The sequence below is a fragment of the Sturnira hondurensis genome, unplaced genomic scaffold, assembly GCF_014824575.4.
Source record: "Sturnira hondurensis isolate 20B ecotype Veracruz unplaced genomic scaffold, ASM1482457v3 Scaffold0016617, whole genome shotgun sequence".
Lineage (NCBI taxonomy): Eukaryota > Metazoa > Chordata > Mammalia > Chiroptera > Phyllostomidae > Sturnira > Sturnira hondurensis.
The window spans coordinates 5049263-5077166 of record NW_028089248.1 but is presented as its reverse complement, the minus strand read 5'-3'; the positions used below and the strand labels follow the sequence as shown (position 1 = coordinate 5077166).

The 27904-nt window shown below is 43.3% G+C and overlaps 1 protein-coding gene and 1 non-coding gene across 4 annotated transcripts; one reads left to right on the top strand and one right to left on the bottom strand.

Moving 5' to 3' along the window:
- Positions 1-107: 107 nt before the first annotated feature.
- On the bottom strand, positions 108-27466 carry CUNH16orf87 (chromosome unknown C16orf87 homolog). Of its 3 annotated transcripts, none has more exons than XM_037066386.1 (4): positions 27257-27458; positions 19138-19234; positions 6544-6726; positions 108-455 (listed from the first exon to the last, which is right to left on the bottom strand). In XM_037066386.1, the coding sequence occupies exons 1-4, from the start codon at positions 27320-27322 to the stop codon at positions 337-339; spliced, it is 465 nt and encodes a 154-aa protein (XP_036922281.1). In that variant the 5' UTR covers positions 27323-27458; the 3' UTR covers positions 108-336. The 3 variants fall into 3 exon arrangements, with proteins under 3 accessions (XP_036922281.1, XP_036922282.1, XP_036922283.1); XM_037066387.1 differs by lacking the exon at positions 27257-27458 and adding an exon at positions 19886-19923; XM_037066388.1 differs by lacking the exon at positions 6544-6726 and having other exon boundaries at positions 27257-27466.
- LOC119001206 (small nucleolar RNA SNORD78) lies at positions 24507-24571 on the top strand. The gene has a single exon (XR_005069509.1). It is a non-coding gene; the product is annotated as a small nucleolar RNA SNORD78 (small nucleolar RNA).
- Positions 27467-27904: the final 438 nt, after the last annotated feature.

Here is a 27904-nt window from a genome sequence, read left to right as displayed (position 1 = left end):
AAGCATTTTATTTCCCCAGTTTTCATACTTCTGCTCCCATCCCTACCCCTTTAACCTTTAACAGTCATCCAGCTTTTTTTCTTTTCTTTTTCTTCTTCTTTTTTTTTTTTTTGGTAAATACACTTACTTATATCCCAAACACAAAACACTGACAAGACTCCTTGGCGACCAAGGAGCTCCCGACAGTCCAAGGCCGCAGCTTCGCTCCCAAAGGGTGGCCCAGGCTCAGGGCCACCGTCACTGGCCCCCACGGATGCTGGCAGAGGCTCCCGGGAGTCCACAGCTGTCTGACTGCTGATGCAATCCTGAAGAAAGTCCCAACACATTCTGCAAATACTAGAGAATAAGTCTCTGATTGATAATTTTCCTATTTATTTCTGCCAAGGCGACTGAAAACACGAAAGCCTTTTCATCAGAGAGGTTAGCATAGATGTCAATCTCCTTTTCCTGTTTTTCTGTTAAAAGAAAAAGGGAAAACTTAATAAAAAGGCCGCAGATGCAGTATTTTTGTCTAAAAATTTAAAGCTTTCAAGTATTTCTTTAAATGACAATCTCATTCAAAATGGAACAACGTACATTAAATGTTACAAAGTATTACACTACTGAACTAAAATTTTTAAAAATACAACAAAGGAGTTACTGAAATGCCATGAACTACATTCTACATTCCGAAAACTCAAGTGAAGACTACGTGTATTTCTACACACCACCTACTTTCTACATCACTGCTGTAAGAATCTCAAATATTCCTTTCTCTTCGCTAGTGCGAGCCAATCAAAATGCCTCAGTCAAAATGGATTTTCTCACCCTGAACACATTCCCTCCGTCAATGGTGCCTTTATGACTCTATTAACTTCTTCGCCTCGGCCTTGCTACTGAAGTTAAGAATAATAATTAGTTCTATTTTTCCCCTCCTGGTTCCAAATGTATTCCAAGTTCATGGTAGAAAAAATTTAAAATACAGAGAAGCAAAACAGAAATCACCATCGCATAAACCAGATAAAATCACAATTAACATCTCTGTGTACGTCCTTCTGAGGTTTCTCCGGCTCTACCATGGTTCTGCAGCTGTTGGTGGTGGTGTCGCTCTGCTTTTCATCCAAGTTGAACACCAATGTAGCTCACAGTCGCATCCCTTTCTCAAAACTGGTCACCAAAACCAGAGTCCTCCCCCACGCACATTTCCCACTCACAGGATGCAACCACATGTTTTTTTGTTTCCTTCTGTTTTTACCTCTCTATCTCTAGGCAACATTTTTCCATGATGCTACTTCTTGGTTTCCTGGTTTTAGGCACTATTAATTGACTTTCCACAGTGGAAAATTAGAATTTTATTGTTTTCCATCTCGTCTCCACCACACGTTTCTCTTGCATCTTCCCACTGTAGTTATATTACAATTATGGTGACATTACTCTTCAGTGTTACATTATTCTATGAAAATGACTTCACTTTTCATGCACATTGTCTTCCCTGAAAAGATTCTTGTTTTACATCTGCCTAATTTGCATTATTAATTGAACCCCAACTCTCTCCTAGTTGTATAAAATTTTCAGAATGTTTATACGTATTAGGTATTGCACCAGATTTATCTTCTTGAAGAAGTATCTCCAAGTCTCCTGATCTGCTCCGACCCGCAGCGCCGGCTTCCTGGGCCAGACCGTCCGGAGTTCTCTCTGCAGCCCCGTGCTGGAGACTCCTCATCTCTCTCTCAAGCTGGACCCCGCACCCCAGACCCCAGACCCCAGGACACTCCCTTAGCCCCTTCTCCACTCGGACGGCATGTGTCTCGTGTCTCGCAGCAGCTCTCCGAGAGGGGGCCCAGGTGGCAGGTTTCTGAGACCCCGAACGCTGGAGCAAGTCTTCAGTCCACCCCTCCCACTCCGTCACAGTGCAGGTGGCTGAAGACTCGCAGGTGTCTTCTCGGGAGTATGACGGCACAACCTGTCTGCCACCAACTGGTGCTACTGTCGAGAAAACCCAACACCCTTTTAATAGTTTTTTAAAAATTACTGTTCCATCTACAGTGAAATAGGTAGACTTAAGTTGGTAGCTGGAGTCCCGACAAACATGTGTCTGTGTGACCCACAGCACAATCAAGACACAGAGGATTCGTCAGACTCCTCTCCTGTCAGTCCGTCCTGCCCCCACCTCTGCAGCAAGACTGTGCTGATTCTGTCACCACAGGTCCATGTTGCCTGTTCTTGAACTTCATATAAATGGCGTCGTATAGGATGTACTGTTTTGTGTCTAGCTTCTTTTATTTTGCATGTTCTTGAAATTCATTGACGCTATTCATTCGAGTACTCTGTTCCACTGTACTAATTCGAACGCCATATTGGTTATTTCGTCTTTTTTCTCTGAACACTTGAAGGATTTATTTCCCTGTAACCAACGAGATAGGATGTATGATAATAATCAGCTCTGGTGGAACCTGTACTTTCAACCACCCACTGGGAGCGTGGTGAGCCAGCGCAATCTGGAAACCCCAAGTCCTCCAGGTCGGGGACAATCTCTGCAATGAGCTCGCTGATGGCATCCCTCCCCATCTTCTACGCTCTCCCTCTGCAGTGCCAACTATTTGCAGACGCTGGCCTCGAACTGGCCCCCTGAATTCCCTGCCTCTCCCACCCATCTCTTTCCCCACTGCTCCACATCTTGGCGCACGTCTTCAGTTCTGTCTACAAGCCGTCACGGTTTTTTATTTCTCTAAATCATATAACTATTTTTTTTTGAAAGTTGTGTTTTAAAGTTAATTTTCCAGGTACTTTTGACATCTGCAATTTTCTTTTAAATATCATTTTGTTCTTTTATGACTATAATATCTTCTCTCACTAAGAATATTTATGAGAGTTTTAATCTTTTCTTCTCCACGCAAGAAACTTGTTGTCTCCAAGTTTTTTCTTCCCCGTTGATTTGGTCTTTGCCTTCCACACTAGACGCTTCCTTCCACGTATCTGGGTAGTTCTTGGCAATAGGCTCGCACCTAAGCAGAACCCAAAAGGCTGATGAGCCCCTGCACACACGTGGAGCCTGAGCGTGGGCAGCACTTCGGGTGATCTGACTGGGCCATTTCTTTGTACAATCCTTAATGAATGTATCTTTATTTTAGGCCTCTTCTCTGGGCTCTTCAGAGTCCCTAGAGAAGACACTTCTAATCTCTTACCTGGAAGACATAAACCTGACTTGGAAAATGCAGTGTTTACCACCTCCCATTTTCACCCAGTCTCCCCGACCTTCACACAGGACCCCTGCCCTCAGTGAGGCCTGGGGTTCCTCAGACCGGTTTCGTCTTACCTGTTTCAAAGGGTAAACACGGAGAGAGGGGAGGACGAGATAAACAGCCTGCACAGGTGTTTTTAATCAGAGTCTTTCAGACCCACTGTGTTTAGTCCCGCTCTCACCGCTGGACTCCCAGGTATCACTGCACTCCCCATCTTTACGCAGCTGTGCAGTAAAGATCAGCTTCTTTCTTAGCTTTCTTTCCCCAGAGGAGCTTACAATTTAGGTTTCACAGGTGTGCTAAAGCAGTTATCATTTTCCAGCATTTTGCTGGTTCTCCTATTCCTTGTACTTGTGGAATTTGGCCATTTTTGAAAATATCCTTTTACTAGAATTTGAGGAGTGTGCACGGTTAACTGTGTTTATTTAATCCACTATCTTTAACTTAAAATGCTACATGAATTCTATATGTTCATTAATAAGATATTCCAAACTGCCCAATATATTTTAGTCACAAATGTCACTAAGTCACTAATAACCAGTGTAACCATATTCTCTACATATGAAGACTCATCTTAAACCAACCAAAGATTAAGTTTAATGAGATTGCTTTTATGATTTTATAAAGACAAGATTATCTAGAGGCTTAATAAACTTTATTTTCTATTCCTTCTTATTCCTCTTCTTTTTCAAAATATAGAAAACAAGAAGTCAATTTAAAATGGGACTTTAGACACACTGCAAGGAAGTCCTTATTAAAATAATAGTAAAGCACCCTGGCTGGTGTAGCTCAGTGGATTGAGCACGGGCCTGTGAAGCAAAGGGTCGCCAGTTCGTGCGCCCAGTCGGGGCACATGCCTGGGTTGCAGGCCAGGTCCCCAGTAGGGGACACATGAGAGGCAACCACACATTGATGTTACTCTCCCACTCTTTCTCCTTCCCTTCCCTTCTCTCTAAAAATAAATAAATTATTTTTTTAAAATCAAATAAAATAATGGTAGAGCTTGCTTCAAGTATTTCAAGTGCCCAACACGCAGGGAGTTAACAAAAACTAAATTAAATAGTTACGTAACACTAAGAAGCGTATCAAAGAGGTCTATTCTAAAATATACAGACACTTCAAACGTCATATTCCCCTCTATATTCTATTCTGAGAGCTTGGTGTGCCTCAAGGGTTAGCAGAATACAGGGGGGGCCAAACCTGGCTGCACCTGTTCCTGTAAAGTCCACCTGGCGCAGAGCCGTGCCCATCCGTTTACACGCTGGCTGCGGCTGCTTGCCAGCTGCAGTGACAGAGCAGAGTGGCCATGACAGACGGGGTATCCCACGAAGCCTGAAACATGCATCTGGCTCTTTACAGAACAAGCTTGCTGACCATTCCCCCCTCCACCCAGTCTATATTAAAAGGTTTACTGGTTCTACAAAAGTTGCTTTGACCATTTCCTGTTTGTATTAAAAGCAAATAAATTAAAACATTTTATTCTAGAAATAACTTTCTTAAAACTTTTTAATAATAAGCTGAAAAATACTTGAAAAAAATTATAGCCAAACAAAAGCTTCTTTCTCCCAGCAAACATGACAGGGCAGCTCGACTCCGCACGCACAGAGCCCTGGTGCCGCAGGACCCGTCCCGGATGGAGACGGTCACTGTGGGTCTTCTCGTCCCCTCCCCCACCTGTGGGTTACATCCCCTCTGCTGCACTGAAAAGAATGTTCTGCTTTCTGGAACAAGCACTCTTTTCCCCTCTCCTTTTTTCTGTTGACTTTTCATGACCTCACTTCCCTTCTCAAAGTCTGTAGCAGATTTCCCCAACATCCCACTGCGGAAGCAGCACATCCAAACTGAGACGTCGACTGCAGCTCTCTGGCAGAGCAGCGCGACAGGGGAAAGAGCAGCGAAATGACCCGAGGAATGAATGGATGCCTGGGTCCGGTCTTCCCAGAACAGTCACGCGCTGTGTACACCCTCTGCCCTCGGCCACACAGCACTACACCCTTACTTTGACAACAGCTCAGAACAGCTCTATCAGTGAAGGCACTTCCCCTAACAGCAGTCACTTTATTCAGACAAAAGCAGAGGAGAGCGGTAAACAGGTAAAAAAAACCCTCAACGCCTATAAAAAGAGAAATTTACGCTTATGCTTGAACACTTGAATACCGAAGAATAACTACCTGAAAAAGCAGCACCTAACTCAGAAATAACATAAGAAACTATAAAAGCATTTCACTGAATATGAAATTATTTTGACAGAGGTTTTTAAAGAATTCGGAAGAGCAACTATCCCTTTTCTCCACTAACTACCAGCTTGAAAGCCTCCATTTAAAAAAGATATTTATGAGCATATGGGGATTCACTACACAAGTCTCTCTACCCCGTGTAGTCGCTGGCATTCTCCACGATGGCCCCGGTACCCGCAGCAGAGCGGACTGTGGTCTTCAACCACTGCCTGGCTTCTGCCCACACGCTGCAGGCACTGATGCGGACTACACAGTGGGGGAAAATAAAATAATAAAGATGTTTAAGTCAAAAAAAAAGAGGAGCTCAAGTTTTAGTTAATAATTAAAAACAAGGCACCTGGTTGGAGCGCCATCCTGATGAGCCAGGGCTGTGGTTCCGCCCACCTGGCACACACAAGAATCAACCAATAAATGCATAAATAAGTGGAGCAACAATGAATGTTTCTCTCTCTCAGATCAGTGTTTTTAAGTTAAAAAAAAATAAGATACTGATAGATACTAAAAAAGGAGAACTGCAAGGAGAAATACGAATTCATTTGGGACCAAGAAGAATTCCCTTGACTACCCAAAGAGTTGCCTCAAAGACAGGAGCACAGAATGAGCGATTAAAATTCATACTGGCCCTGACCAGTGTGGCTCAGTTGGTTGAGTGTTGTTCCACAAAGCAAAAGGTCGCAGGTTCGATCCCAGGTCAGGGCATGCGGCTGGGTTGCGGGTTCAGTCCCTGGTTGGAGCACATACAGGAGGCAACCAGTCGATGTTTCTCTCTCACATTAATGTTTCCCTCCCTCTTCCTCCCTCCCTTCCCCTTTCTCTAAATATAAATAAAATCTTTCTTAAAACTTCATATTGAAGAACACTTTTACAGCAAGGTGAATATTACCTAATTTAAGCCTTTAGTTTTCCAATAATAATTAAATTTCTGTCTTTTTAAAACAATCATCTACCTTACAGGAAATGCTTTCAAAATAAAATATGAGTGGTCATTGTAAGTCCAGGAGTTCAATGCCTGCCACTTTCTTCACTATCTAATTAAGATCTTAGAAAAATATAATTGGAAAAAAACTGCTTGGATTTATGCATACCTCTTTCTTCCTCATGTTTTTTGGCAGATGCACTTTTAGGTCTTCCTCTTCCTCGTCTGATATGATCTGAATGGCTGTTACTTCGAGACCTCTTTCTGTTTTCTAAGTCCTTATTTCCTGTAGAATTTATCTTCTCTCTCCTAACTCTCTCTGTGCGCCTCCTCTTGGCCTCATGCTTGTTTTCTGTATGGGTGAATAAAAGTGATACATTTTAGGGCTTAGCAAGAACTGTTTGCCCGAGTCTTACTCTCTTCTTTTTTCTTTCTAAAAGCACTGGAGTTTGCTGCCTGGCAAATTTTATTAAACTATGGTACGACCATGACATCTACACATCTCACATCACATGGGAAAAAATTCAACAGAGTGTGGATAACCCACATTCACACTTGAGGTAGGAGGAGCCTCATAACAGGAGGCATTTCTCTACTTGGCACCTTTAATTTCAGCCCCTACAACTCTGCACGATGCCACAGCAATCTTTCTGCCTTTTTCTCTCTGCTTCCAAGTTAAAAAACGGTGAAGTATTAGAAAAGGGCAAACATCCTTTCTTTCTTCTTTGCCACTACCCAAATTACAGATTGAAATACATCAAATATTCAAAAGCAAAATGGACCTTAACCATAATGTAGTAAGGTTATCAATAAAAAGCAAACAGAAAGCATCCACAGAAAATACAAAACACTAGAAAAGTAAGCGTTTTCCCTTTAGCCACAGACGAGGCATCTCTAAGAACAGGCCGACCACCTCGAGCGCAACGACCACAGAGGAGCCCTACCCAACATGGCGGTGTCATTACTACCAAAACCACCCTCCAAACAACTCCAAATGGTGGAGGAGACAGGCAAAAGTTTTTAAAAAACAAAAACCTGCTTTAACACATATCTGAACTCAAAAGTAAAAAAAAAAAAAAAGAAGATTCCTAAATTCTTAAAATCACAGTAGAAAAGAGGAAAAACAAAAAGAAACGTCACATCCCCAAAACAGAAGGGAACAAGTTAAAAGACTGAACATGAGCATGCTTATTAGGCTACTATAAAATCTTTTAAAATTTTAAAGTAAAATATAAATAGTTATTTTCAAACACCATATCCTTGAAGAATTAGTTAATTCTAAATCTCAGATTAGGCACATACCGTATGATATAACAACGTTTAATTATTCTAGACTGTCATTTATCAGGGACAGCCAGGGTCTTGCTGAAAGACACAGGGCTAACTCAAAGAGGCTCCCACTGACCATTCCAGGGCAGTACGAACATCAATAAAAAATAGTAACCATTATATATTAAAGTATATCAAATAAATATACTTAAACCACATGACATTAAATATACAAACAAAAGCAAAAACTACTTGGCCACTATAGGAAAGTGCTAAAGAACCAACTCACTATTTTGAAAACTTAAAAGGAAAAGAATAAAGTATTTATCCTGCCTTTTTTATTGAATGACCACTCAATGAACAACTAAAGGACAGACAGAAGTTTATCATTTTAGAAGGTATTGCAGCTAAAAATGACGAAGGAATGATAAGAGTATCACCATATTAAACCTGAAATGAACAAAAGAATCTAAGTGCTAAATATCATATACAAAATACTGTACACAAAAAATAACTCAGAGAATTGCAGACCTAGCCCTGGCTGGTGTAGCTCAGTGGATTGAGTGCGGGCCTGCGAACCACACGATCGCAGTTTGATTCCCAGTCAGGGAACATGTCTGGGTTGCAGACCAGTTCCCAGCAGGGGACACATGAGAGGCAACCATACATTGATATTTCTCTCCTTCTCTCCCTCCCTTCCCCTCTAAAGATAAATAAATAAAATATTTAAAAAAAAAAAAAGAATTGCAGACCTAAATGTAACAGCTAAAACTGTATTTAATACTTAGGAAAAAAAGGGAAAAGCTTGATGACACTGGATTTGGCAATACTTCCTTAGATATGACACCAAAAGTATAGGCAACAAAAGAAAAAATAGACAATTTGGACTTTACCAAAATTAAAAACTTTTGTGCATTAAATGACACCATCTATAGAGTAAAAATGCAAACCAGAAATGGAACAAAAATATCTGTAAATACAGATGAGGGGTTAATATCCAGAATAAAAAGAACTACTACAATTCAACAACAAAAACCAACCCAATTCAAAAATACACAAAGAGCCCTGGCTGGTGTAGCTCAGTGGATTGAGCGCGGGCCTGCGACTCAGACGATCGCGGTTCGATTCCCAGTCAGGGCACATGCCTGGGTTGCAGGCCAGTTCCCTGCAGGCCAATTCCCAGCAGGGGACGCACGAAAAGCAACCATACATTGTTGTTTCTCTCCCTCTCTCCTTCCCTTCTCCTCTAAAGATAAATAAATAAAATCTTTAAAAAAATACACAAAGAACTTGAACAGACATTTGGCCAACAAACATATAAAAAGATGTTCAACATCAGTAATCATTAGGGAAATTGAAACCTAAATCACAAGATACCACTTGATACCCCTTAGAATGGCTATTATCAAAAGTTTATACAGCCCTGGCTGGTGTAGCTCAGTGGACTGAGCACGGGCCTGCGAACCAGAGGATCACGGTTCGATTCCCAGTCAGGGCACATGCCTGGGTTGCAGGCCAGTTCCCGGCAGGGGACACATGATACATTGTGTGTTCTCGGCAGAGGCAACCATACATTGATATTTCTCTCCCTCTCTCCTTCCCTTCCCCTCTAAAGATAAATAAATAAGTAAATAAATAAACAAGTAAGTTTATAAAATAACGTGTGTTAGGATGCGGAGAAATCAGAACTTTTACGCACTGTCCGTGCTAATGTACGACAGCACAGCCACTGTGGGAAGTGGGCAGCTCCTCGGAACAGTACCGAGAGTGACCGCACGATGCAGCAACTCCACTTCTGGACAGACAGCCAAAAGAAACGATGACAGGGAACCCAACAGGTGTCTGTGCACCCAATTTCACAGCAGCATCATTCACCAAGCCTAAAGGCAGAAGCAGCTCCAATGTCCATCAAGGTGCGAATAAACAAAAGAATATTCAGGAAGGAATTGCTAGCATATGCTACAACATGGGGGAACTTGAAAAACAGCAGGCCAACTGAAACAAGCCGGACGCGAAAGGATGAGCACTGTCTGATTCCGGTCCCAGAAGGAACCTCGGCAGCACCACCCACAGGCAGAGAGAGAAGGGCGGCTGCCTGGGGCGGGGAGGAGGGACGTGGAGGAGGGACGTGGAGCTGCTGTGTGAGGGGTGCAGGGTGTCTGTTGGGGGGACGAAAAGGGCTCTGGAGATGGATGGTAGCGATGACTAAGTACACGATATGCGTGTACTTAATGCCACTGAACTTCCAGTGATTAAAATACTGAATTTTGTTATGCCATTTTCACCACGATAAAAGACAGAAAAAAAATCAGATTTGATGAAAAAGAAACCAGAAAACCAGATGAACTGCTAAAAACTGAAGTGCAAAGTCGTACTAAATAACAGATGATGTCTGCAGACAGAATTATAATCTTAGGAAAGGAAATCAATGAAATTTCCTAGAACAAAGCAGCAAGAGAAACTATGTGACAGTAAGTGAAGGGAAACGAGACGGCGGTCCAAGCAATCCACTAGTATTCACCTAGGGCAGCACTGCTAATTACCTACCAACATCCATTCTCCCCTCTTCATGAAGAATAGATCCTGTTCTGTTCAACAGTGCAACATGCCAAAACATACACATCCCAAAAAAGAGGAAATGAAAACAAAAATAAATAAAACATACACACACATTCCAAGACTCCTGCAGCTGAAGTGGCCAAGGAATTTAGTTCTGGCCAATGACATGTAAGTGGAACTGAGTAAGGTTTCCGGAAAGATTTTTTTAAGGGGAACAGAACGGCTGTCATGCCCCTCGTCCCTCTGTCCTTCCCGCTTCTTCCTGCTTGGAAAGCTTATGGGGGCCCTGGAGGTGCCACGGCTACCCCACGGCGGGATGAACACCGCTGGGCATGGGAGAGAGAGCAGAGCCGGGGGCCGCCAGTGAGCCTCCAGCGGTGGAGCGCCAGCCTCCGCTCTCCCCACTGACGAGCCCCGGTGAGCGGTCTGTCTAGGCCAGTGTCAGGGTCCTTGTGGCGGCCATGCCCCTATACCGTCCAGGAAGTGTGTGACAAGGAAAAAAAAGAGAATGGGGAAAAATAAATAATAAGCACAACCTGTAAAAACTGCCCTAAGCTGAATCCTCGAGCCTTTGACTGTAAGGACACAATGCCAAGGAAGGAGAACATTTCAGTGTGAGTGCAAAGTAGCGGCCTTCTCCACATGCAAGATGGGAAATGCACACCACACGTCTGTCTTGAAAAGTTTTCCAGGTCTGAAACAATTTCTGCAAAATGTGTTCCAGAAATAAAAACATATGGGTTAAAATAAATGGAATCTAAGAATAAGTGGGATTATCCTGAAGACAATGGAAAGAAGCATCACTGACAGCTGTGCCGCGCTCCCGAAACCAGTCTTCATGGGAGCCCTCTGACTAGAGGACTCTATTCGAAAAGGCCTTGAAGATGAATAGAGATCATTATAAAAACTCTGTGATTAAGAACCTAAAAGTACAGGCATGGAGGTGAAGGACAGTTTTTCATCAAAGGGCAAAATAAAAACGGTATGACAGCCACGTTCACATTGTAGCAATTTCGAGTGATGAGCACATACGAAGCAATGTTTTCTTAAACAACAAAACCAAACCTTCACTGTCAAATATTCAGAATTGAGAACCCCTGATTACTGAATGACTGGTCAGTCATTTTGGGTTTATTAAAAGATACTGCCAATAACATTTCTCCATTTTTTCCCTTAACTGAAAATGAATGTCATTTATAGACTTCTTTGCTTATTTATTAGCCTCTGCCTGTTAATGTCCATAATGGATTTTGTTTACTTACATATATTTTCAGCTAGACAAAGTTCCATATATTTCTAGTATCTTACCTCCCTATTTCTATGTATGTTATGAAGATATAAAAATATTAAGTATAGCCCTGGCTTGTGTGGTTCAGTGGATTGAGTGCTGGCCTGCGAAGCAAGAGGTCTTGGGTTCAATTCCCAGCCAGGTCCTGGGCCACAGTGGGGGGCGTGTGGGAGGCAACCACACACAGATGTTTCTCTCCCTCCCTTCCTCCCTCCCTTCCCCTCTAAAAATAAATAAATAAAATCACCTTAAAAAAATAAAGATATTAAGTATATATGAAGAATGAAAATTTGAAAAATTCAAACCTAGATAAATCTACCTGATTTAACAGATTTTCCTCCTGCATGTCACTATGTTAACTAACTACAAAAGAGATTTCATCCCGCTGAAATTTAAAATAATCTTTTATAACTTTGATTTTTTTTTAAATAGTACAATTTTAGCCCTGGCTGGTATAGCTCAGTGGATTGAGCGCGGGTCTGCGACTCAGACGATCGCGGTTCGATTCCCAGTCAGGGCACATGCCTGGGTTGCAGGCCAGTTCCCTGCAGGCCAGTTCCCAGCAGGGGACGCACAAAAGGCAACCACACATTGTTGTTTCTCTCCCTCTCTCCTTCTCTTCCCCTCTAAAGATAAATAAATAAAATCTTTTAAAAATAAAATAAAATAAAATAAAATAGTACAATTTTAACTTTAAAGATGTTTCTATTTTTCACTTTGAATGTTAAATTATGCTGCCCTGGCAGTGTTGCTCAGTGGATTGAGTGCCAGCCTGTAAACCAAAGGGTCATCAGTTTGATTCCCAGTCAGGAGACACGCCTGGGTTATGGGGCCAGATTCCCCAACTGGGGGCGTGCGAGGGACAACCACACAGGGATGTTTCACTCCCTCCCTTCCTCCCTTCCCCTCTCTCTAAATATAGTAAACAAAATGTTTAATTATGCAAATAGGTCTTCCTTGATTTCTCCTTATTATCTAGTGACCTATCCATTTATGCATTTACTAATATACTACATGCAGAAATCATTTTGTGGGGTTTTAGAAACAAATGAAAAACAGAACCCCCACACGATCCAGCAATCCTACTTCTGGGTATTTACCTGTGAACGGAAAAACCCTAACCGAGCCCTGACCAGTGTGGCTCAGTGGACTAGGCCTCACTCCGCAAACCAGGAGGGAGGAGCACACGCCTGGGTTGCAGGTTTGGTCCCTGGTTGGGGCACATACTAGAGGCAACCAGGCAATGTTTCTCTCTCTCTCTCTCTCTAAAAATAAGTAAAATCTTAAAAAAAAACACCTCTAACTCGAAAAGATGTAGCACCCCCACAGTCACTGTGGCATTATTCACTGTCCAACAGCCAAGACACGGAAACACCTAAGTATCCGCTGATGGATGAAGGGGATAAAGGAAATGTGGACCATTATTCAGCAATAAAACATAAAACAAAAATTTGCCATACGACAACATGGATGGACCTTGAGGGCATTCAAAGTGAAATAAGTCAGAGAAAAACAAATACCATACAATCTCACTTACGTGTGGATTCTTCAAACAAACAAACAAACAAACAAACCCAAACTCATCAATACTGAGAACAGACTGCTGGTTGCCAGAAGCAGGGGTTTGGCGTGGATAAAATTGGTGAAGGGAGGCCAAAAGGTACAAACCTGTTATGAAATTAGTAAGTCACAGGACTTCATGTGCAACATGGTGACTACAGTTAATACCACTCGTACTGTGTATGTGAAAGTGGGTAAGAGTATATTAGATCTTAAAAGTTTTCATCAAGACAAAAAAATTGTAAAAAAAACAAAGGAGTTCATACAGATTGTTGTTTTGTACTTTTTCCTTAATAGTGTTTTAGAGTTTTTTCCATGTCAGCACCTAAAAATATGCATCTTTCTCATTAGCACATACTGTTATTCCCCAAGATACACCTACTCACTTCACCATTCCCCTCATAATGTCTGGCTTCGCAACTTTTTGCTATTATAAATCACAATGCCTGAAAATTCTATGAAGTATTTAATTGTATATTATAAACAATTATGTCTCTAGGCTACATATCTACTGATAAAGAAGTCTAGCCTTGGCTGGTGTGGCTCAGTCCACTGAACGCCAGCCAGCAAACCGAAAGGTCGCTGGTTTGATTCACAGTCTGGGTTGCAGGCCAGGTTCCCAGATGGGGGCATGTGAGAGGCAGCTGGTGTATCTTGCACATCAACGTTTCTCTTCCTCTGTTTCTCCCTCCCTCCTCCCTCTAAAAATAAATAAATAAAATCTTAGGAAGTCTAGATGCTAAGTTACATGCATTTAAAACAGTTAGCAACTACCGTCAGACTGCTCTTCAAAGAGACTGCACCAACTCAAACTCACACCACTGTTGTGAGCACCCATTTCGCCATCTCCTTAAAAGCACTTAGAAATACTTTACGCCCTGGCTGGTGTAGCTCAGTGGATTGAGTGCGGGCCTGCGAACCACACGATCGCGGTTCGATTCCCAGTCAGGGCACATGCCTGGGTTGCAGACCAGTTCTCAGCAGGGGACTCACAAGAGGCAACCATACACTGATATTTCTCTCCTTCTCTCCTTCCCTTCCCCTCTAAAGATAAATAAATAAAATCTTTATTAAAAAAAAGAAATACTTTACATTTTTGCCGAATGTAGGCAAAAGGAATGGTCTTATTTCAACTGCATTTCCCTGGTTGTTAGTGAAGCTGATTACCTTTCCAGATACTATATATTATCCATTTCCATTTCTTCTATAAATTCTCTGCTCATTTAAACTGAAATGTTCTAGATCCCACTGACAAGTACTTGGTAAATTACAGAGATTTTAAAATTATATTCTTTTCAAGTCCCTACATTCTATGGATTACCCAAGGCAATCTTAAGAACGTGTATTGTAAAAATGGGCACCTCCCCAAGCTTTGGCTCTGTGAGACGTTCTCACGAGCGCCGCATCCACACCCCAGCCCTCTAAGGCTGGCACTGCGGACCCTCCTGCACACAGGCAGACAGCAGCTGCTCAGAGGTCAGCTGACTTGTCAGAGTGGGACAGCACGGGCGTCTGAACCTGAAGCCAGGTCTTCCCATCTCCACTTGTCTGTTCTGTATCGAACCGTTCTCCAGGCTCTCAATACTCTTAACCCTTCTCTTCAAAACCCTTTCTTCCTTTGGTTTCTATGGTACAGTCCGTCCCTGATGTTTCTCTGTTCTCTGTAAATATTCTTCCTGTTTCTTTTGCTACTTCCTCTTCTTCCTCCCTGGATTTCTAGGCTTCATCTCCACTTGAAGATCACAAGGCCACTGTTACTATAAAACAACAGAACCTTAGGAAAGTCCAAGTGTGAAATAGTAATGAACTGCTTCTCACTCATCTCCATGACTCACCTGCCTCCACTGGAGGTTCTCCTACGGGTGACATTTCTCAGTGGGCTGCCCTCCCTGCCCGCTTCAACCCGGTAAGACTGCAGCTGACCGGGGGCTCAGCTCTTGAACTCCTCCCCTTCCTGCCCTGCAGATTCTCCAGCACAAGTGTATCCGTTCCCATGAAGACAACTACCATCTACTTGCTGATGGCTTTGTATGTCCAAGTGGGGAAGACAACCCACGGATGACATTTCACAATTACTGTACACCCAAAACTAAATTCCTCATCTTGCCTTCTCATACATCCCCTTTCTTTTTTTTTAAATATTTTATTTATTTATCTTTAGAGGGGAAGGGAAGGAGAGAAGGAGAGAAATATCAATGTATGGTTGTCTCTCGTGAGTCCCCTGCCGGGAACTGGCCTGCAACCCAGGCATGTGCCCTGACTGGGAATCGAACTGCGATCGTGTGGTTCGCAGGCCCGCGCTCAATCCACTGAGCTACACCAGCCAGGGCTTCATATATCCCCTTTCTAACTAGTACTCCAAATCTGAAATCTGGGAGTCTTTTTAAATTCTCCCCTATAGTTCAAATGACTCTGACTCCCTAACGGTCACAGCATCTGTCCCTTCTGTCTGTCCTTGCAGTGTTTCTTCCTTATCTTGTTTCCCAACGGAATCATTTGTACATAGAGGTAAAAAAATGTGCTGAACAGAAAGAATTAACATAACATACTTCTACCACTCAGGGCGTGAACCAACCACGTCTTACTCATCTTGCAGACCCAGAACTGAGTTGACATGCCGCCCCAGCATGTCTGCTGCATGAGTCATCCCAGAGTTCCCATTCCTGCATCAAACTCTTAGAGAATAAGACCTGGGAGCCCATTTTTAACAAGCTCTCTCCGACTCCTATAACCAATCAGTAACAGCCTTAAGAACAACAACAAAAAAAGATGTTTAAAAAAAAATGCCCTGGCTGGTGCAGCTCAGTGGATTGAGTGTGGGCCTGCGAACCAGATGATCGCAGTTCGATTCCCAGTCAGGGCACATGCCTGGGTTGCAGGCCAGTTCCCAGCAAGAAGGGACGCATAAGAGGCAACCATACATTGATATTTCTGTCCCTCTCTCCTTCCCTTCCCCTCTAAAGATAAATAAATTTTAAAAAATTTAAAAAAAGATGTTTAAAGAACCAATAGACTAAGTCCATTCTCATGACGACAGGAATCAACGTCAAACAGAGGCAGAAATGGCACAATCCTGAATCATCTGCTACTGCAACCGCTCTGCCTGCGTCAGCACCCTCACTCAGTTAACACACTGCAACAGCCCATTTCTACCTTACACCCCAACACGCTATTGACAGGAACCAGCATGATCTCTTAAAACAGCAAATCAGGCCACGCCATCTTCCCCTGCCCCACGCTAGCAATACTTTCTCCCCATATTTAAGAACAAAAGCCAAACCTCTTACTCTGGTTTACAAACCCTACATAATCTGGCTCTTGCCCAACCCTCTGGCCTCCTCTCCCACAGCCTCCTGCTATCTACATCGCAACCACACTAACCTTTTTGTTCCTAAAATACACCAATCTTTTTCTAGCCTCGGAATTTCTGCACTTGCTATTTCGCCCGTCAGGAATGTTCTCCCTGCCCTGATCACGACTAGCCCCTTGTTCGTATTCAGCCTCACCGTAGACACCTTCTCAGAGAGGCCTTCTCCAGCTGCTCAGTCACACGCAGCCTTCTCATCACAGGCTGCGTGCGACAGCACTCTGTCTGACTTTCCTACAAGGCATTCCTCACAAGCTGATACTCTCCGCTTACTTGTTCACTGTCTATCCCTGCCCACAAGAATGTAAGCTCTGCTCTGACCAACGTGGCTCAGTTGGTTGGGCGTTGTCCCACAAAGTGTAAGGTCGCCATCTAGATCCCTGGGCAAGGCACATACCTACGCTGCAGGTGTGGTCCCCGGTTAGGGTGTGTACAAGAAGCAACCTCTCTCCTATCAATGTTTTTCTCCTCTTTCTCCCTCTCTCACCCTCTCTCTAAAATTAAATAAATCTAAAGAAAGAAATGGATTCACTGCTCCATTACAGCAGTGAATCCACCTCGATAGTACATTAATTCAGTATTTTATGACCAAAGCTTAGAACAGTGCCTAGCATACAGTAGATGCTCAGTATTTGTCCTCAATCTACTCTTTTTTTTTTAAATATTTTATTTATTTATCCTTAGAGGGGGAAGGAAAGAGAGAGGGAGAGAAAGATCAATGTATGGTTGCCTCTGGTGTGTCCCCTGCTGGGAACTGGCCCGCAACCCAAGCATGTGCCCTGACTGGGAATTGAACCGCGATTGTGTGGTTCGCAGGCCCGTGCTCAATCCACTGAGCTACACCAGCCAGGGCCTCAATCTACTCTTATTTGAAGATAATCATTATATGAAGTTCTGACTGTACCAAAGAATAAAATTTCATACTTTTAATAAGTATAAATATCCAAGCCCTGGCTGGTGTAGCTCAGTGGATTGAGCACAGGCCTGCGAGCCAGAGGATCGCGGTTCGATTCCCAGTCAGGGCACATGCGTGGGTTGCAGGCCTGTTCCCTGCAGGCCAACTCCCAGCAGGGGACACACAAAAAGCAACCATACATTGATGTTTCTCTCCCTCTCCCCTCCCCCTCTAAAGGTAAATAAATTAAAAAAAAAAAGTATAAATATCTATTTATATTACTCAATATCCATTGAGTAAATCCAATTTGTCTAGTTAATGAGAAAGTAAAATTCAAACAAAATTATTTTTTAGATCTTCTAAATCAGGGAATCATAAACAATAATCAGTATATCTAAAAATTATATTCACACTAAAATCAAATTATATTTTTCCAGCCACTATTTAAAAAAAAACTCTCCCTGGCTGGTGTAGCTCAGTGGATTGAGCACGGGACTGCGAACCAGACGATTGCGGTTCGATTCTCAGTCAGGGCACATGCCTGGGTTGCAAGCCAGTTCCCTGCAGGGGCCAGTTCCCAGCAGGGGATGCACAAGAAGCAACCATACATTGATGTTTCTCTTCCTCTCTCCTTCCCTTCCCCTCTAAAAGATAAATAAATATTTTTTTAAAAAACTCTAAAGTTATTACAAATTTTACCAGTATGAGAGGAAAAACCCCACTGTCCACCAACCAGCAAACAGATAAACAAATCATAGCATATCTATAAAAAAATATTACTAAGCAATAAAAAGTAATTCATCTTTACTGATACATACAACAATGTAGCCAAGTCTTTAAAACTCTGCTCAGGGAAATAAGCCAGACAACAGTGAGTCCGTATTACGTGACTCCATTCACATGAAGCTCCAGAATAGCGACAGAGAACACAGCAGTGGTTCCCTGGCAGTGGGGTGGCAAGAACACAAGAGGAACTAGAAACCTTTCGGGAATGAGGGGCACGTTCATTATCTTCATTGTGGTGATTGTTTGAGGTGACTGATATAAACGTATGAGAAAACTTATCAAACTATACGCTAACCCAGCAGAGGTCACAGTCAAAACACGGAAAGGTGCTATAACCAAACTGATGGCTTAAATGTTATGGGTTGACATCAGTCACATACAAACCTGCAGCTAGTCATGACTGAACCTGTGCACCCGATATATGTAACAACATTTAAGAAAAAAGTTTCTTGCCTTGGCTGGCGTGGCTCAGTGGATTGAGCCCTGGCTGCAAACCTACAGGTCAGTTCGATTCCCAGTGGGGGCACATGCCTGGGTTGCAGGCTGGGTCCCAGACTAGGGGTGTGTGAGAGGCAAGAGATCCATGTGTCTGTCACACACCAATGTTTCTCTCTCCCCCTTGCCCTCTAAAAATAAATAAATAAAATCTTTTTTAAAAAAAGAAAGAAAAAGTTTGTATCTCTCAGATCAGCCACGATCAGCTGTGATCCATGCAGGGTTGTGACTTACTGAATGTCCATTATAATTAAACTTTAAAAAATCAAATCAGGTACACATCCTTGCAAAAAATCCTTCAATGGCTCTCCACACACCAAAATCAGAAAATCTGTTACAAGTTTTATCAGCATTATAAGGGATGACCATTTAAATGGAATTAACAGCAAACTAATGTCATAAGCTGATTTTCAATAGCTAGTAAAAACCAGACACACCTCAATAAATTTTAATTTTTAACTTCAACAAAAATGGGAATAGTAAATTCACAAAAAATTTAAATGTCTACATCAAAAAGCTAAAAATGTGATACACACTCAATTACCTGTAGAAGGTGGTGATTTCTCTGGGTGCTTTGCATTTAAAAGTTTTCTGCTAATAAATATGTAACCACAGGGACATGATTTACATGCAACAGGAACCTGTAGAAAGAAAAGAAAAATATATTATTATTACTTGTTTTCCGTTAAACTTCTCAGTGTTTACATAGTTGTCTAATTTGAATGATAAAGTACCTTAAGTAAAAATCATAAATACATTTAAACACTACCTTCTTACAACAAATTACTTGAGCCCTGGCTGGTTTAGCTCAGTGATTGAGCGCGGGCCTGCGAACCACACAATCGCGGTTTAATTCCCAGTCAGGGCACATGCATGCCTGGGTTGCAGGCCAGTTCCCAGCAGGGGACCCATGAGAAGCAACCACACATGGATATTTCTCTCTCCTTCTCTCCTTTCCTTCCCCTCTAAAAATAAATAAATAAAATACTAAAAAAAAGAGTGGCTACCTATTATAGAAAAAATTTTTTTTAAAAAACAAACTACTTGAGATGGATATTGTGTCCCATACATCATATTCTAAGGCTTTACAATATCATCAACATAGTAAATGAATCTAAAAAACAAAAGCAGACTAAACAAACAACTAGAACAGGAACAGAACCACAAACAGAGATCACATGGAGGGTTATTGGGGGAAAAGGTTCAAGGATTAGGAAGCATAGTTGGTAGGTACAAAATAGACAGGGGGATGTTATAGACAGTATAGGACATGAAGAACCCAAAGAACTTACACGCATGACGGGGAGACAGGAACTCGGGGAGTGGGGGCTTGCTGGAGTGAAGGTGGGTACCAGGCTGAGGGGGGCAAAGGGGGAAAATTTGGGACAACTCCAACAGTATAATCAAAACATGCTCTAATAATTATTGAATAGGGTGGACAATTAAAATTATATTAATATCTTAAGTCACAGGACAACGTGGCCCTGGCCGGGTGGTTCAGTTGGTTGGAGCAGCAGCCCACTCACCGAAAGGCTGCAGGCTGCATCCCTGGTTGGAGTGTATGGGAGGCAACCAACGCATGTTTCTTTCTCACACTCGTGTTTCTCTCTTTCCCCTCCTCTCTCTAAAACCAATAAACATATCCTCTGGGGAAGATTTTTTAAAAACCATTTAAATAATAGTGTAAAGCCCTGGCTGGCGTAGCTCAGTGGATTGAGCGCGGGCCTGCAAACCAGATGATCGCGGTTCAATTCCCAGTCAGGGCACATGCCTGGGTTGCAGGCTGGTTGCTTGCAGGCTAACTACCAGCAGGGGACGCACAAAAGGCAACCATACATTGATGTTTCCCTCTCTCCTTCCCCTCTAAAGATAAATAAATAAATAAAAAGCTGTACTTCCCATTTCTTAAAAAAAAATAATAATAATAGTGTAAGTTGGATTTTAAACAACCAGCCTAAAATTCCTTCAAAGTTTAGTTGCAATGCCAAAGGTAATGGTAATAAAAGTTCTAATCCTACACTTTCAGAAATGTAAAATAGAAAAAATATCCAAAATTTGGTTACTGATGGCTTATTGTGTATCAATTTATTTTGTGAAAAATGTATTTAGGTTGTATGTTTTATTTTTTTTAAATATATTTTAAATTATGCCATTACATTTGTCCCATTCCCCCCCTTCACTCCCCTACACCCTGCACACCCCTCCCCCACCATTCCCCCCTCTTTCGTTCATGTCCATGTGTCACAAGTTCTTTAGATTCTGTATTTCCCATAGTATTCCTGCCTTTCCCCCTGTCTATTTTCTACCTACTGTCAATGGTACTTATTCTCTGTACCGTATCTCCCCTTCTCCTCCTCCCACTCCCCTGTTGCTAACCCTCCATGTGATCTCCATTTCTGGGGTTCCGCTCCCGATCTACCTGTCCTCTTAGTTTGCTTTTGTTTTACATGTGGTTGTTAATAACTGTGAGTTTGCTGTCCTTTCATTGTTCATATTTTTATCTTCTTTTTCTTAGATAAGTCCCTGTAACATTTCATATAATAATGGCTTGGTGATGATGAACTCCTTGAACTTGACCTTATCTGAGAAGCACTTTATCTGCGCTTCCATTCTAAATGAAAGCTTTGCTGGATAGAGCAATCCTGGATGTAGGTCCTTGTCTTTTATGACTTGGAATACTTCTTTCCAGCACCTTCTTGCCTGTAAGGTCTTTTTTTTTAAAATATTTTATTTACTTATCTTTAGAGGGGAAGGGAAAGAGAGAGGAAGAGAAACATCAATGTATGGTTGCTTCTTGTGCACCCCTGCTGGGAACTGGCCCCTGCCGGGATCTGGCCTGCAACCCAGGAATGTGCCCTGACTGGGAATTGAACCACGCTCCTCTGGTTCGCAGTCCCGTGCTCAATCCACTGAGCTACACCAGCCAGAACTGTAAGGTCTCTTTTGAAAAATCCACTGACAGTCTGATAGGAACTCTTTTGTAGGTGACTGTCCCCTTATCTCTTGCTGCTTCTAGGATTTTCTCCTTCATTTTAATCTTGGCTAATGTAATTATGATGTGCCTTGGTGCGTTCCTTCTTGGGTCCGACTTCTTTGGGACTCTCTGAGCTTCCTAGATTTCATGGAAGTCTCTTTCCTTTGCCAGACTGGGGAAGTTCTCCTTTATTATTTGTTGAAATAAGTTTTCCACTCATGTTCCTCTTCCCCTTCTGATACCCCTATAATTTGGATGTTGGAACATCCGATTAAAGATGTTTAAAGATGTCCTGGAGGTTCCTAAGCCTCTTATGTTTTTGAATTCTTGTTTCTTCATTCTTTTCTGTTTGATCATTTTTTTCTTCTTTCTGGTCCATTCCATTGATTTGAGTCCCAGTTTCCTTTCCATCACTATTGGTTTCCTGTGCGTTTCCCTTCATTTCAATTAGTTTAGCCTTCATTTGTTCCTCTAATTTGTGACTAAAATCAACCAGTTCTGTGAGCATCCTGATCACCAGTGTTTTGAACTGTGCATCTGAGAGGTTGGCTATTTCTTGGTCGCTGAGAATTATAGGCTCTGGGGCTTTGAGCTGTTCTTGAGCCATGTAGTTTTGGTCTGTTTGCACCTGTTATGTATGAGGGGCAGAGCCTTAGGTGTTCACCAGGGTGGGGTGACTCAGCTGCTCGGTTGTGACACGGTCTGGCTGAATGGTTCGTTCTTGTGGGACTTCCGTACAGTTCAATTTTCTGTGTTTTGCCAGTGTTTTTATTACTAAAACTTTGTTGTCTTTAAACTTACTTGTGCAAGGAGGCACAAGTTTTTTTTTTTAACCTGTTTCCACCTACGCCTCCATCTTGTCCAGAAGTCTAAGTTGTATGTTTTACAAGTAAAACAGGTTAAAAAAAAAACTGCAAGAGACTTCCAGCCAAGATGGAGGCGTAGGTAGACACACTGTGCCTCCTCAAACAACCAAAGTAAGGACGACAACAATTTAGAAACAAAGTAACAACCAAAAGTGAAAGAAAATTGAACTGCATGGAAGTCCAACAACCAAGGAGTTAAAATAGACACTTTCATCCAGATCGTAGGCGGGGCCCAGTGAGGCCGGCAGCAAGGAAAGAGGGGTCACGGCACAGGAAGCAGTGACACTGGGAACGCAAGGCACCCAGGGTGCACAAGGTGGCACCAGGCAGACCTTGGGCACCCAGGCGGTGACTGGCAGACCCAGCGAGGCAGTGATTGAGAAGTGGGGCACTGTACACAAGGTGGCTGGCTGACAGGGCAGCGGTCCCACATTTGTGCGCAAATAACTGGGGAGCGAGACAGATCACAGAACCCAGAGTCATAGCACCAGGAAATAAAGCCTCAAAACACCAACTGAAAACACTTGTGGAGGTTGAGGTGCAGGGAGAGACTCCCATCCCCACAGGAAAGTTCGTTGGAGAAACCCACAGGGTCCTAGAATGCACACAAGCCCACCCACAGGAGAATCAGTACTAGAAAGGCCCAATTTGCTTGGGTGAAGCAACGAAAGGGACTGAGGTGCAACTGAGAACAGAGCAAAGCGCCATTTTTTCCTCTCTCAGACCCCTCCCCTACATATAGCATCACAACCGAGCAGCTGAGTCACCCCACCCTGGTGAACACCTAAGGCTCTGCCCCTCATACATAACAGGTGCAAACAGACCAAAACATCATGGCTCAAGAACAGCTCAAAGCCCCAGAGCCTATAATTCTCAGCGACCAAGAAATAGCCAACCTATCAGATGGACAGTTCAAAACACTGGTGATCAGGATGCTCACAGAACTGGTTGATTTTAGTCACAAATTAGAGGAACAAATGAAGGCTAAACTAATTGAAATGAAGGGAAACGCACAGGAAACCAATAGTGTTGGAAAGGAAACTGGGACTCAAATCAATGGAATGGACCAGAAAGAAGAAAAAAATGATCAAACAGAAAAGAATGAAGAAACAAGAATTCAAAAACATAAGAGGCTTAGGAACCTCCAGGACATCTTTAAACATCTTTAATCGGATGTTCCAACATCCAAATTATAGGGGTTCCAGAAGGGGAAGAGGAAGAGCAACAAGTGGAACACTTATTTCAACAAATAATAAAGGAGAACTTCCCCAGTCTGGCAAAGGAAAGAGACTTCCAGGAAGTCCAGGAAGCTCAGAGAGTCCCAAAGAAGTCGGACCCAAGGAAGCACACACCAAGGCACATCATAATTACATTACCCAAGATTAAAGAAAAAGGGAATCTTAAAAGCAGCGAGAGAAAAGGAGACAGTTACCTACAAAGGAGTTCCCATCAGACTGTTAGCTGATTTCTCAAAAGAGACCTTACAGGCAAGAAGGTGCTGGAAAGGAGTACTCCAAGTCATGAAAGCCAAGAACCTACATCCAAGATTGTTCTATCCAGCAAAGCTTTCATTTAGAATGGAAGGACAGATAAAGTGCTCCCCAGATAAGGTCAAATTGAAGGAGTTTATCATCACCAAGCCCTTATTATATGAAATGTTACAGGGACTTATCTAAGAAAAAGAAAATAAAAAACATGTATACTAAAATGACAGCAAACTCACAATTACTAACAACCACACCTAAAATAAAAACAAACTAAGGAAACAACTAGAACAGGAAAAGAACCCCAGAAATGGAGATCACATGGAGGGTTAGCAACAGGGGAGTGGGAGGAGGAGAAGGGGGGAGAAGGTAGAGAGAATAAGTAGCATAGACGGTAGGTAGAAAATGGACAGGGGGAGGGCAAGAATAGTATGGGAAATGTAGAAGCTAACGAACTCAAGACACATGGACATGATCTAAAGGGGACGAATGGGGGAGGGAGAGTGTGTGCCGCGTGGAGGGGAATGAAGGGGAGGAAATGGGACAACTGTAATAACATAATCAATAAAATATATATTTTTAAAAATGCTTGTAATGATGTTGATCAAATGTCTGACCTGAAATGAGCACGTAGACAGATTTAACACTGGAAAAAAAAATGCAAGGAACAAAATCCAGGCCCTATATTGTTTCACTGACTTTAAAATGCTCTAAATAACCACATTATAGAAAACTCATACTAGTTGCGGCTAAAAGAATCAGTTCACTATAGTGGATATGTTTGTTCTACGTCACATAAAATTTTCTCCAAATGAAAAAAAAATCCCAGCTGCTCTAGTTTTAAAACTTAATGCAAAACAGAAACATTTTAAAATGTCCTGGTACATAACAGATACCAGAAACATGAATCAGAACTATACACAAAATGGCTCAGTAATTTGAGTTTAGTGGATGTGAAACACCCTTGAAAATGAAAAGCACGTAGCGTGGTTTACATATTTCAAAACTATTTTCAATAAAGGAATGTGAAAAGGATGTTCTAAAGCAACTAAAAATTGAGGTCTGTCTTGTTTGCTGTTCTCTATACCTATTTTTAAAGTTACGCACACAATCTGTGTGTGTATTTTCCATTGGGGCAATATTGCCAAACTTCAAAGATTTTACATTTATATTTATAAACTAACTCTAGTTTCTTATTTGTCAAACAACTGAGCATGTATGAGCAGTTCTAATGTTTAAAAACAGTTTTCCGGATTATAATTTTTTGTTTATAAGAAGCCTGCACTTTCAGAAAGTTATGAGAATGTTTATTTTTTGACCAAATGACCAAGTTACTTTTTCAACTCAGTTACATTAGTAAAAGTTAAACCACTTTTAAGAATCACCAAAAGTTTTAATTAGTGCCATGTATGTTATATCCTCCTAAATATTTAGGGGCGAGGCAAACCAACATTTTAAATTATGCATAGTTTGCTATGGACCGACCCTCCTCCCTCCTCCCACCACAAACCCCCAACAGGATGGCACTTGGAGATGAGACATTTAGGGCTATGCGAGGTCATGATGTGCAGCCCTCAGGGTGCGATCAGTGCCAGGGAGTGAAGAAACGCCAGAGAGCTCCCCCTGCAAACGCAGTGGGCAGGCAGCCTCGGGCTGTGAGAAAATAAATCACTGTTGTCTGAATCATCCATGTACAGAACTTTGTTATAGCAGCTAGAGGGGGGATGGTGTGTGTAAAGCAAAATTAATGTGATTTTTTCCAACTAAAATGCTGACCAAGTTTTGTTGAACCAGTTACAGAGGCTCCTACAAGTTTATTACCCGTTCCTTTCTTTGACTAGGAGATCAAAAGCAGGTTGTTTTTCCCAAAAGGTTACTTCATGCCAAGTAAAAACAAAAAGTCAGGATTTGCAGTAACTTATGTCCTACAGAAACTGGAATGCACAACACATACCATGCAAACCTTATACTCCTGCACTAGTAATTGGAACAAATGGAAATAATTTAAACATTGAAATAAACTCCTTTAAAGAAATCTAAATCACAAAGTCCAATTTTTGTCAGAATTTAACAAATTTGGTTTATTGGTAACAATAGAAGTTTAACTCTTCACTTGGGAAAACACGACGAAGTTATTTTTATAATGCACACTCAAACTGCTAAGAGCAATAAACTCTAATTCTCCCTCCACAATCTTCCTCTCATCAGCATCTCTACCACTGCCCATAAAAGATACTGAATAAAACGGAACATTTTCTTACAAGATTTGATCAACCTGTAAGACTACTCCTTAAAGAATACAATAAAATCAGCGTATTGAAAGTCTCCAGCCATTTTAAATTACTACCGATCAAAAAAAAAAAAAGGAAAGGAAAGGGGGAGGAGAGAGGTAGTCGTTTTGAAATAATTCCCTCGGTGGAAGAAAAAAAAAAAAACACCCAGATCCGCATGCTGTCATGAAATAAGGGCCTTACGAATGGTTTTAATTGAGAATTTTAACTCATTAGATTGCAAGGCTTTGAGGTCCGTCTATTATTCCAATAAAGAATAAGGCGTGTTTAAACCGAAACACAGTAAAACGAGAATTTTTAAGTTACAGCTCCAACACCATTAATTCTGTGCAGAAAGCAGGTACTTAAACCGCATGGAACCACATATGTATCTTTTAAAACATCTGGCAGCAGGAACGCCAAGTGTTTCACAGGGATCCCACTGTGGGGGGTGCGCGTGGGGGGCGCCCCGAGAGGCAGGGCTTCACGGGGGCGCTACGAAATCCCGTTCCATTAACCACAATGTAAGGAGGGATTTCACGACGATTCATGTCGAAATAGAGGAACTACATTCAGGAGGAAAAAATCTACAAACTCGCCGAAATTTAAAACCATTACACTGCGGCCCCTTTTGTCACCCGCCGGCCCGGCGGGGACTAGTCCGCGGTCCCCGCACCCGTCCGACCGGAACAAAGCCGCCCTGCCGGGCCCCACGAGGCTTTCGGAGCCAGGACGCCGCTCCCACCGAGAACACGCGAGTCCCCGCGGAGCCGAGGGACCGAAGGGCGCAGACCCCGCCACTGGCCCACGAGCCCCGGGCCACTCGGGGACCAGCCCACGCCCCCTCCCGCGCCGCGGGCCGCAGGACCCACACCCGCCGTCTCCCCGCCGCCAGGTGCGCGCGGCCCCGGCCCGCCCCCGCCGCCACCCCCGCTCGGCCCGCGGTTCCGCTCCGCCGCGCCCGCCAGCCCGAGGCCCGGAGTACCCTCGGCCGCCCGGACCGGCGACGCGGCCTCTCCACAGGCAACTGTCGCGGCAACGGCCGCACGCCCACCCGCCCGCAGCCCACCTGTTGGTCGCATTCGGGGCACGACTTGGTGGCCATCTTCACTTTCTTGGCTCGACTCGCGGACATGCTCCCTGCGGCCGCGGCCGAGGCTGCGGCGGCGACTCGGGCTCCTCCCCGCCAGCTCCTCAGCAGCCTGGCCTCCGCCGCCCGGTCCCGCGCCCAGACTGAGACGCTGCCGGGTGCGCGCCCGCGCCGCGTGCGCGAGGCCGCGCGGAGCCTGCGTGAGGCGGGGCGGAGCGCGGCGCGGCGTGCGACGGCTCCGTGAGGCGTCAGACCGCGCTCCCACCCGGCCCACGCGGGCCGTAGAGCGGGTCCGTAGTCTCACGAGAGCCGCGGGGAGGACCCTCGGGCGTCACAATGGCCACGCCTCCTCTCTGTTCGGAAGTCTGCGTGAGGGCGTGGCTCAAGGCAGCGACGGGCGTGGGAGTCGACCAATGAGAACACAGAATGCAGAAAGCTGTGGGGCACGCCCCCCCGGGAGGAAGGAGAATGGCAGTGTGGGAGAGGGAGTGGGAGATAAGCGCCCAGCAGCGGTGCTGGCGTTTACTTAACTTCAATAACTGTTAGCAGGTCTAATCATTGAGCACATGTAGTAGACATCTGATGAGCCTACAATGTATCAAGCCCTGGAGTCGGTGCCTCGAGATA

What these genes read in the sequence shown, in the direction of transcription:
- CUNH16orf87 (XM_037066386.1), bottom strand. Translation starts at nt 27,322, where the DNA reads ATGTCCGCGAGTCGAGCCAAGAAAGTGAAGATGGCCACCAAGTCGTGC. An exon ending in GAAATCACCACCTTCTACAG is followed by an intron (nt 6,727 to 19,137) that starts GTAATTGAGTGT and finishes TCACCCATACAG; the next exon opens with AAAACAAGCATGAGGCCAAG. An exon ending in AAAACATGAGGAAGAAAGAG is followed by an intron (nt 456 to 6,543) that starts GTATGCATAAAT and finishes TTCTTTTAACAG; the next exon opens with AAAAACAGGAAAAGGAGATT.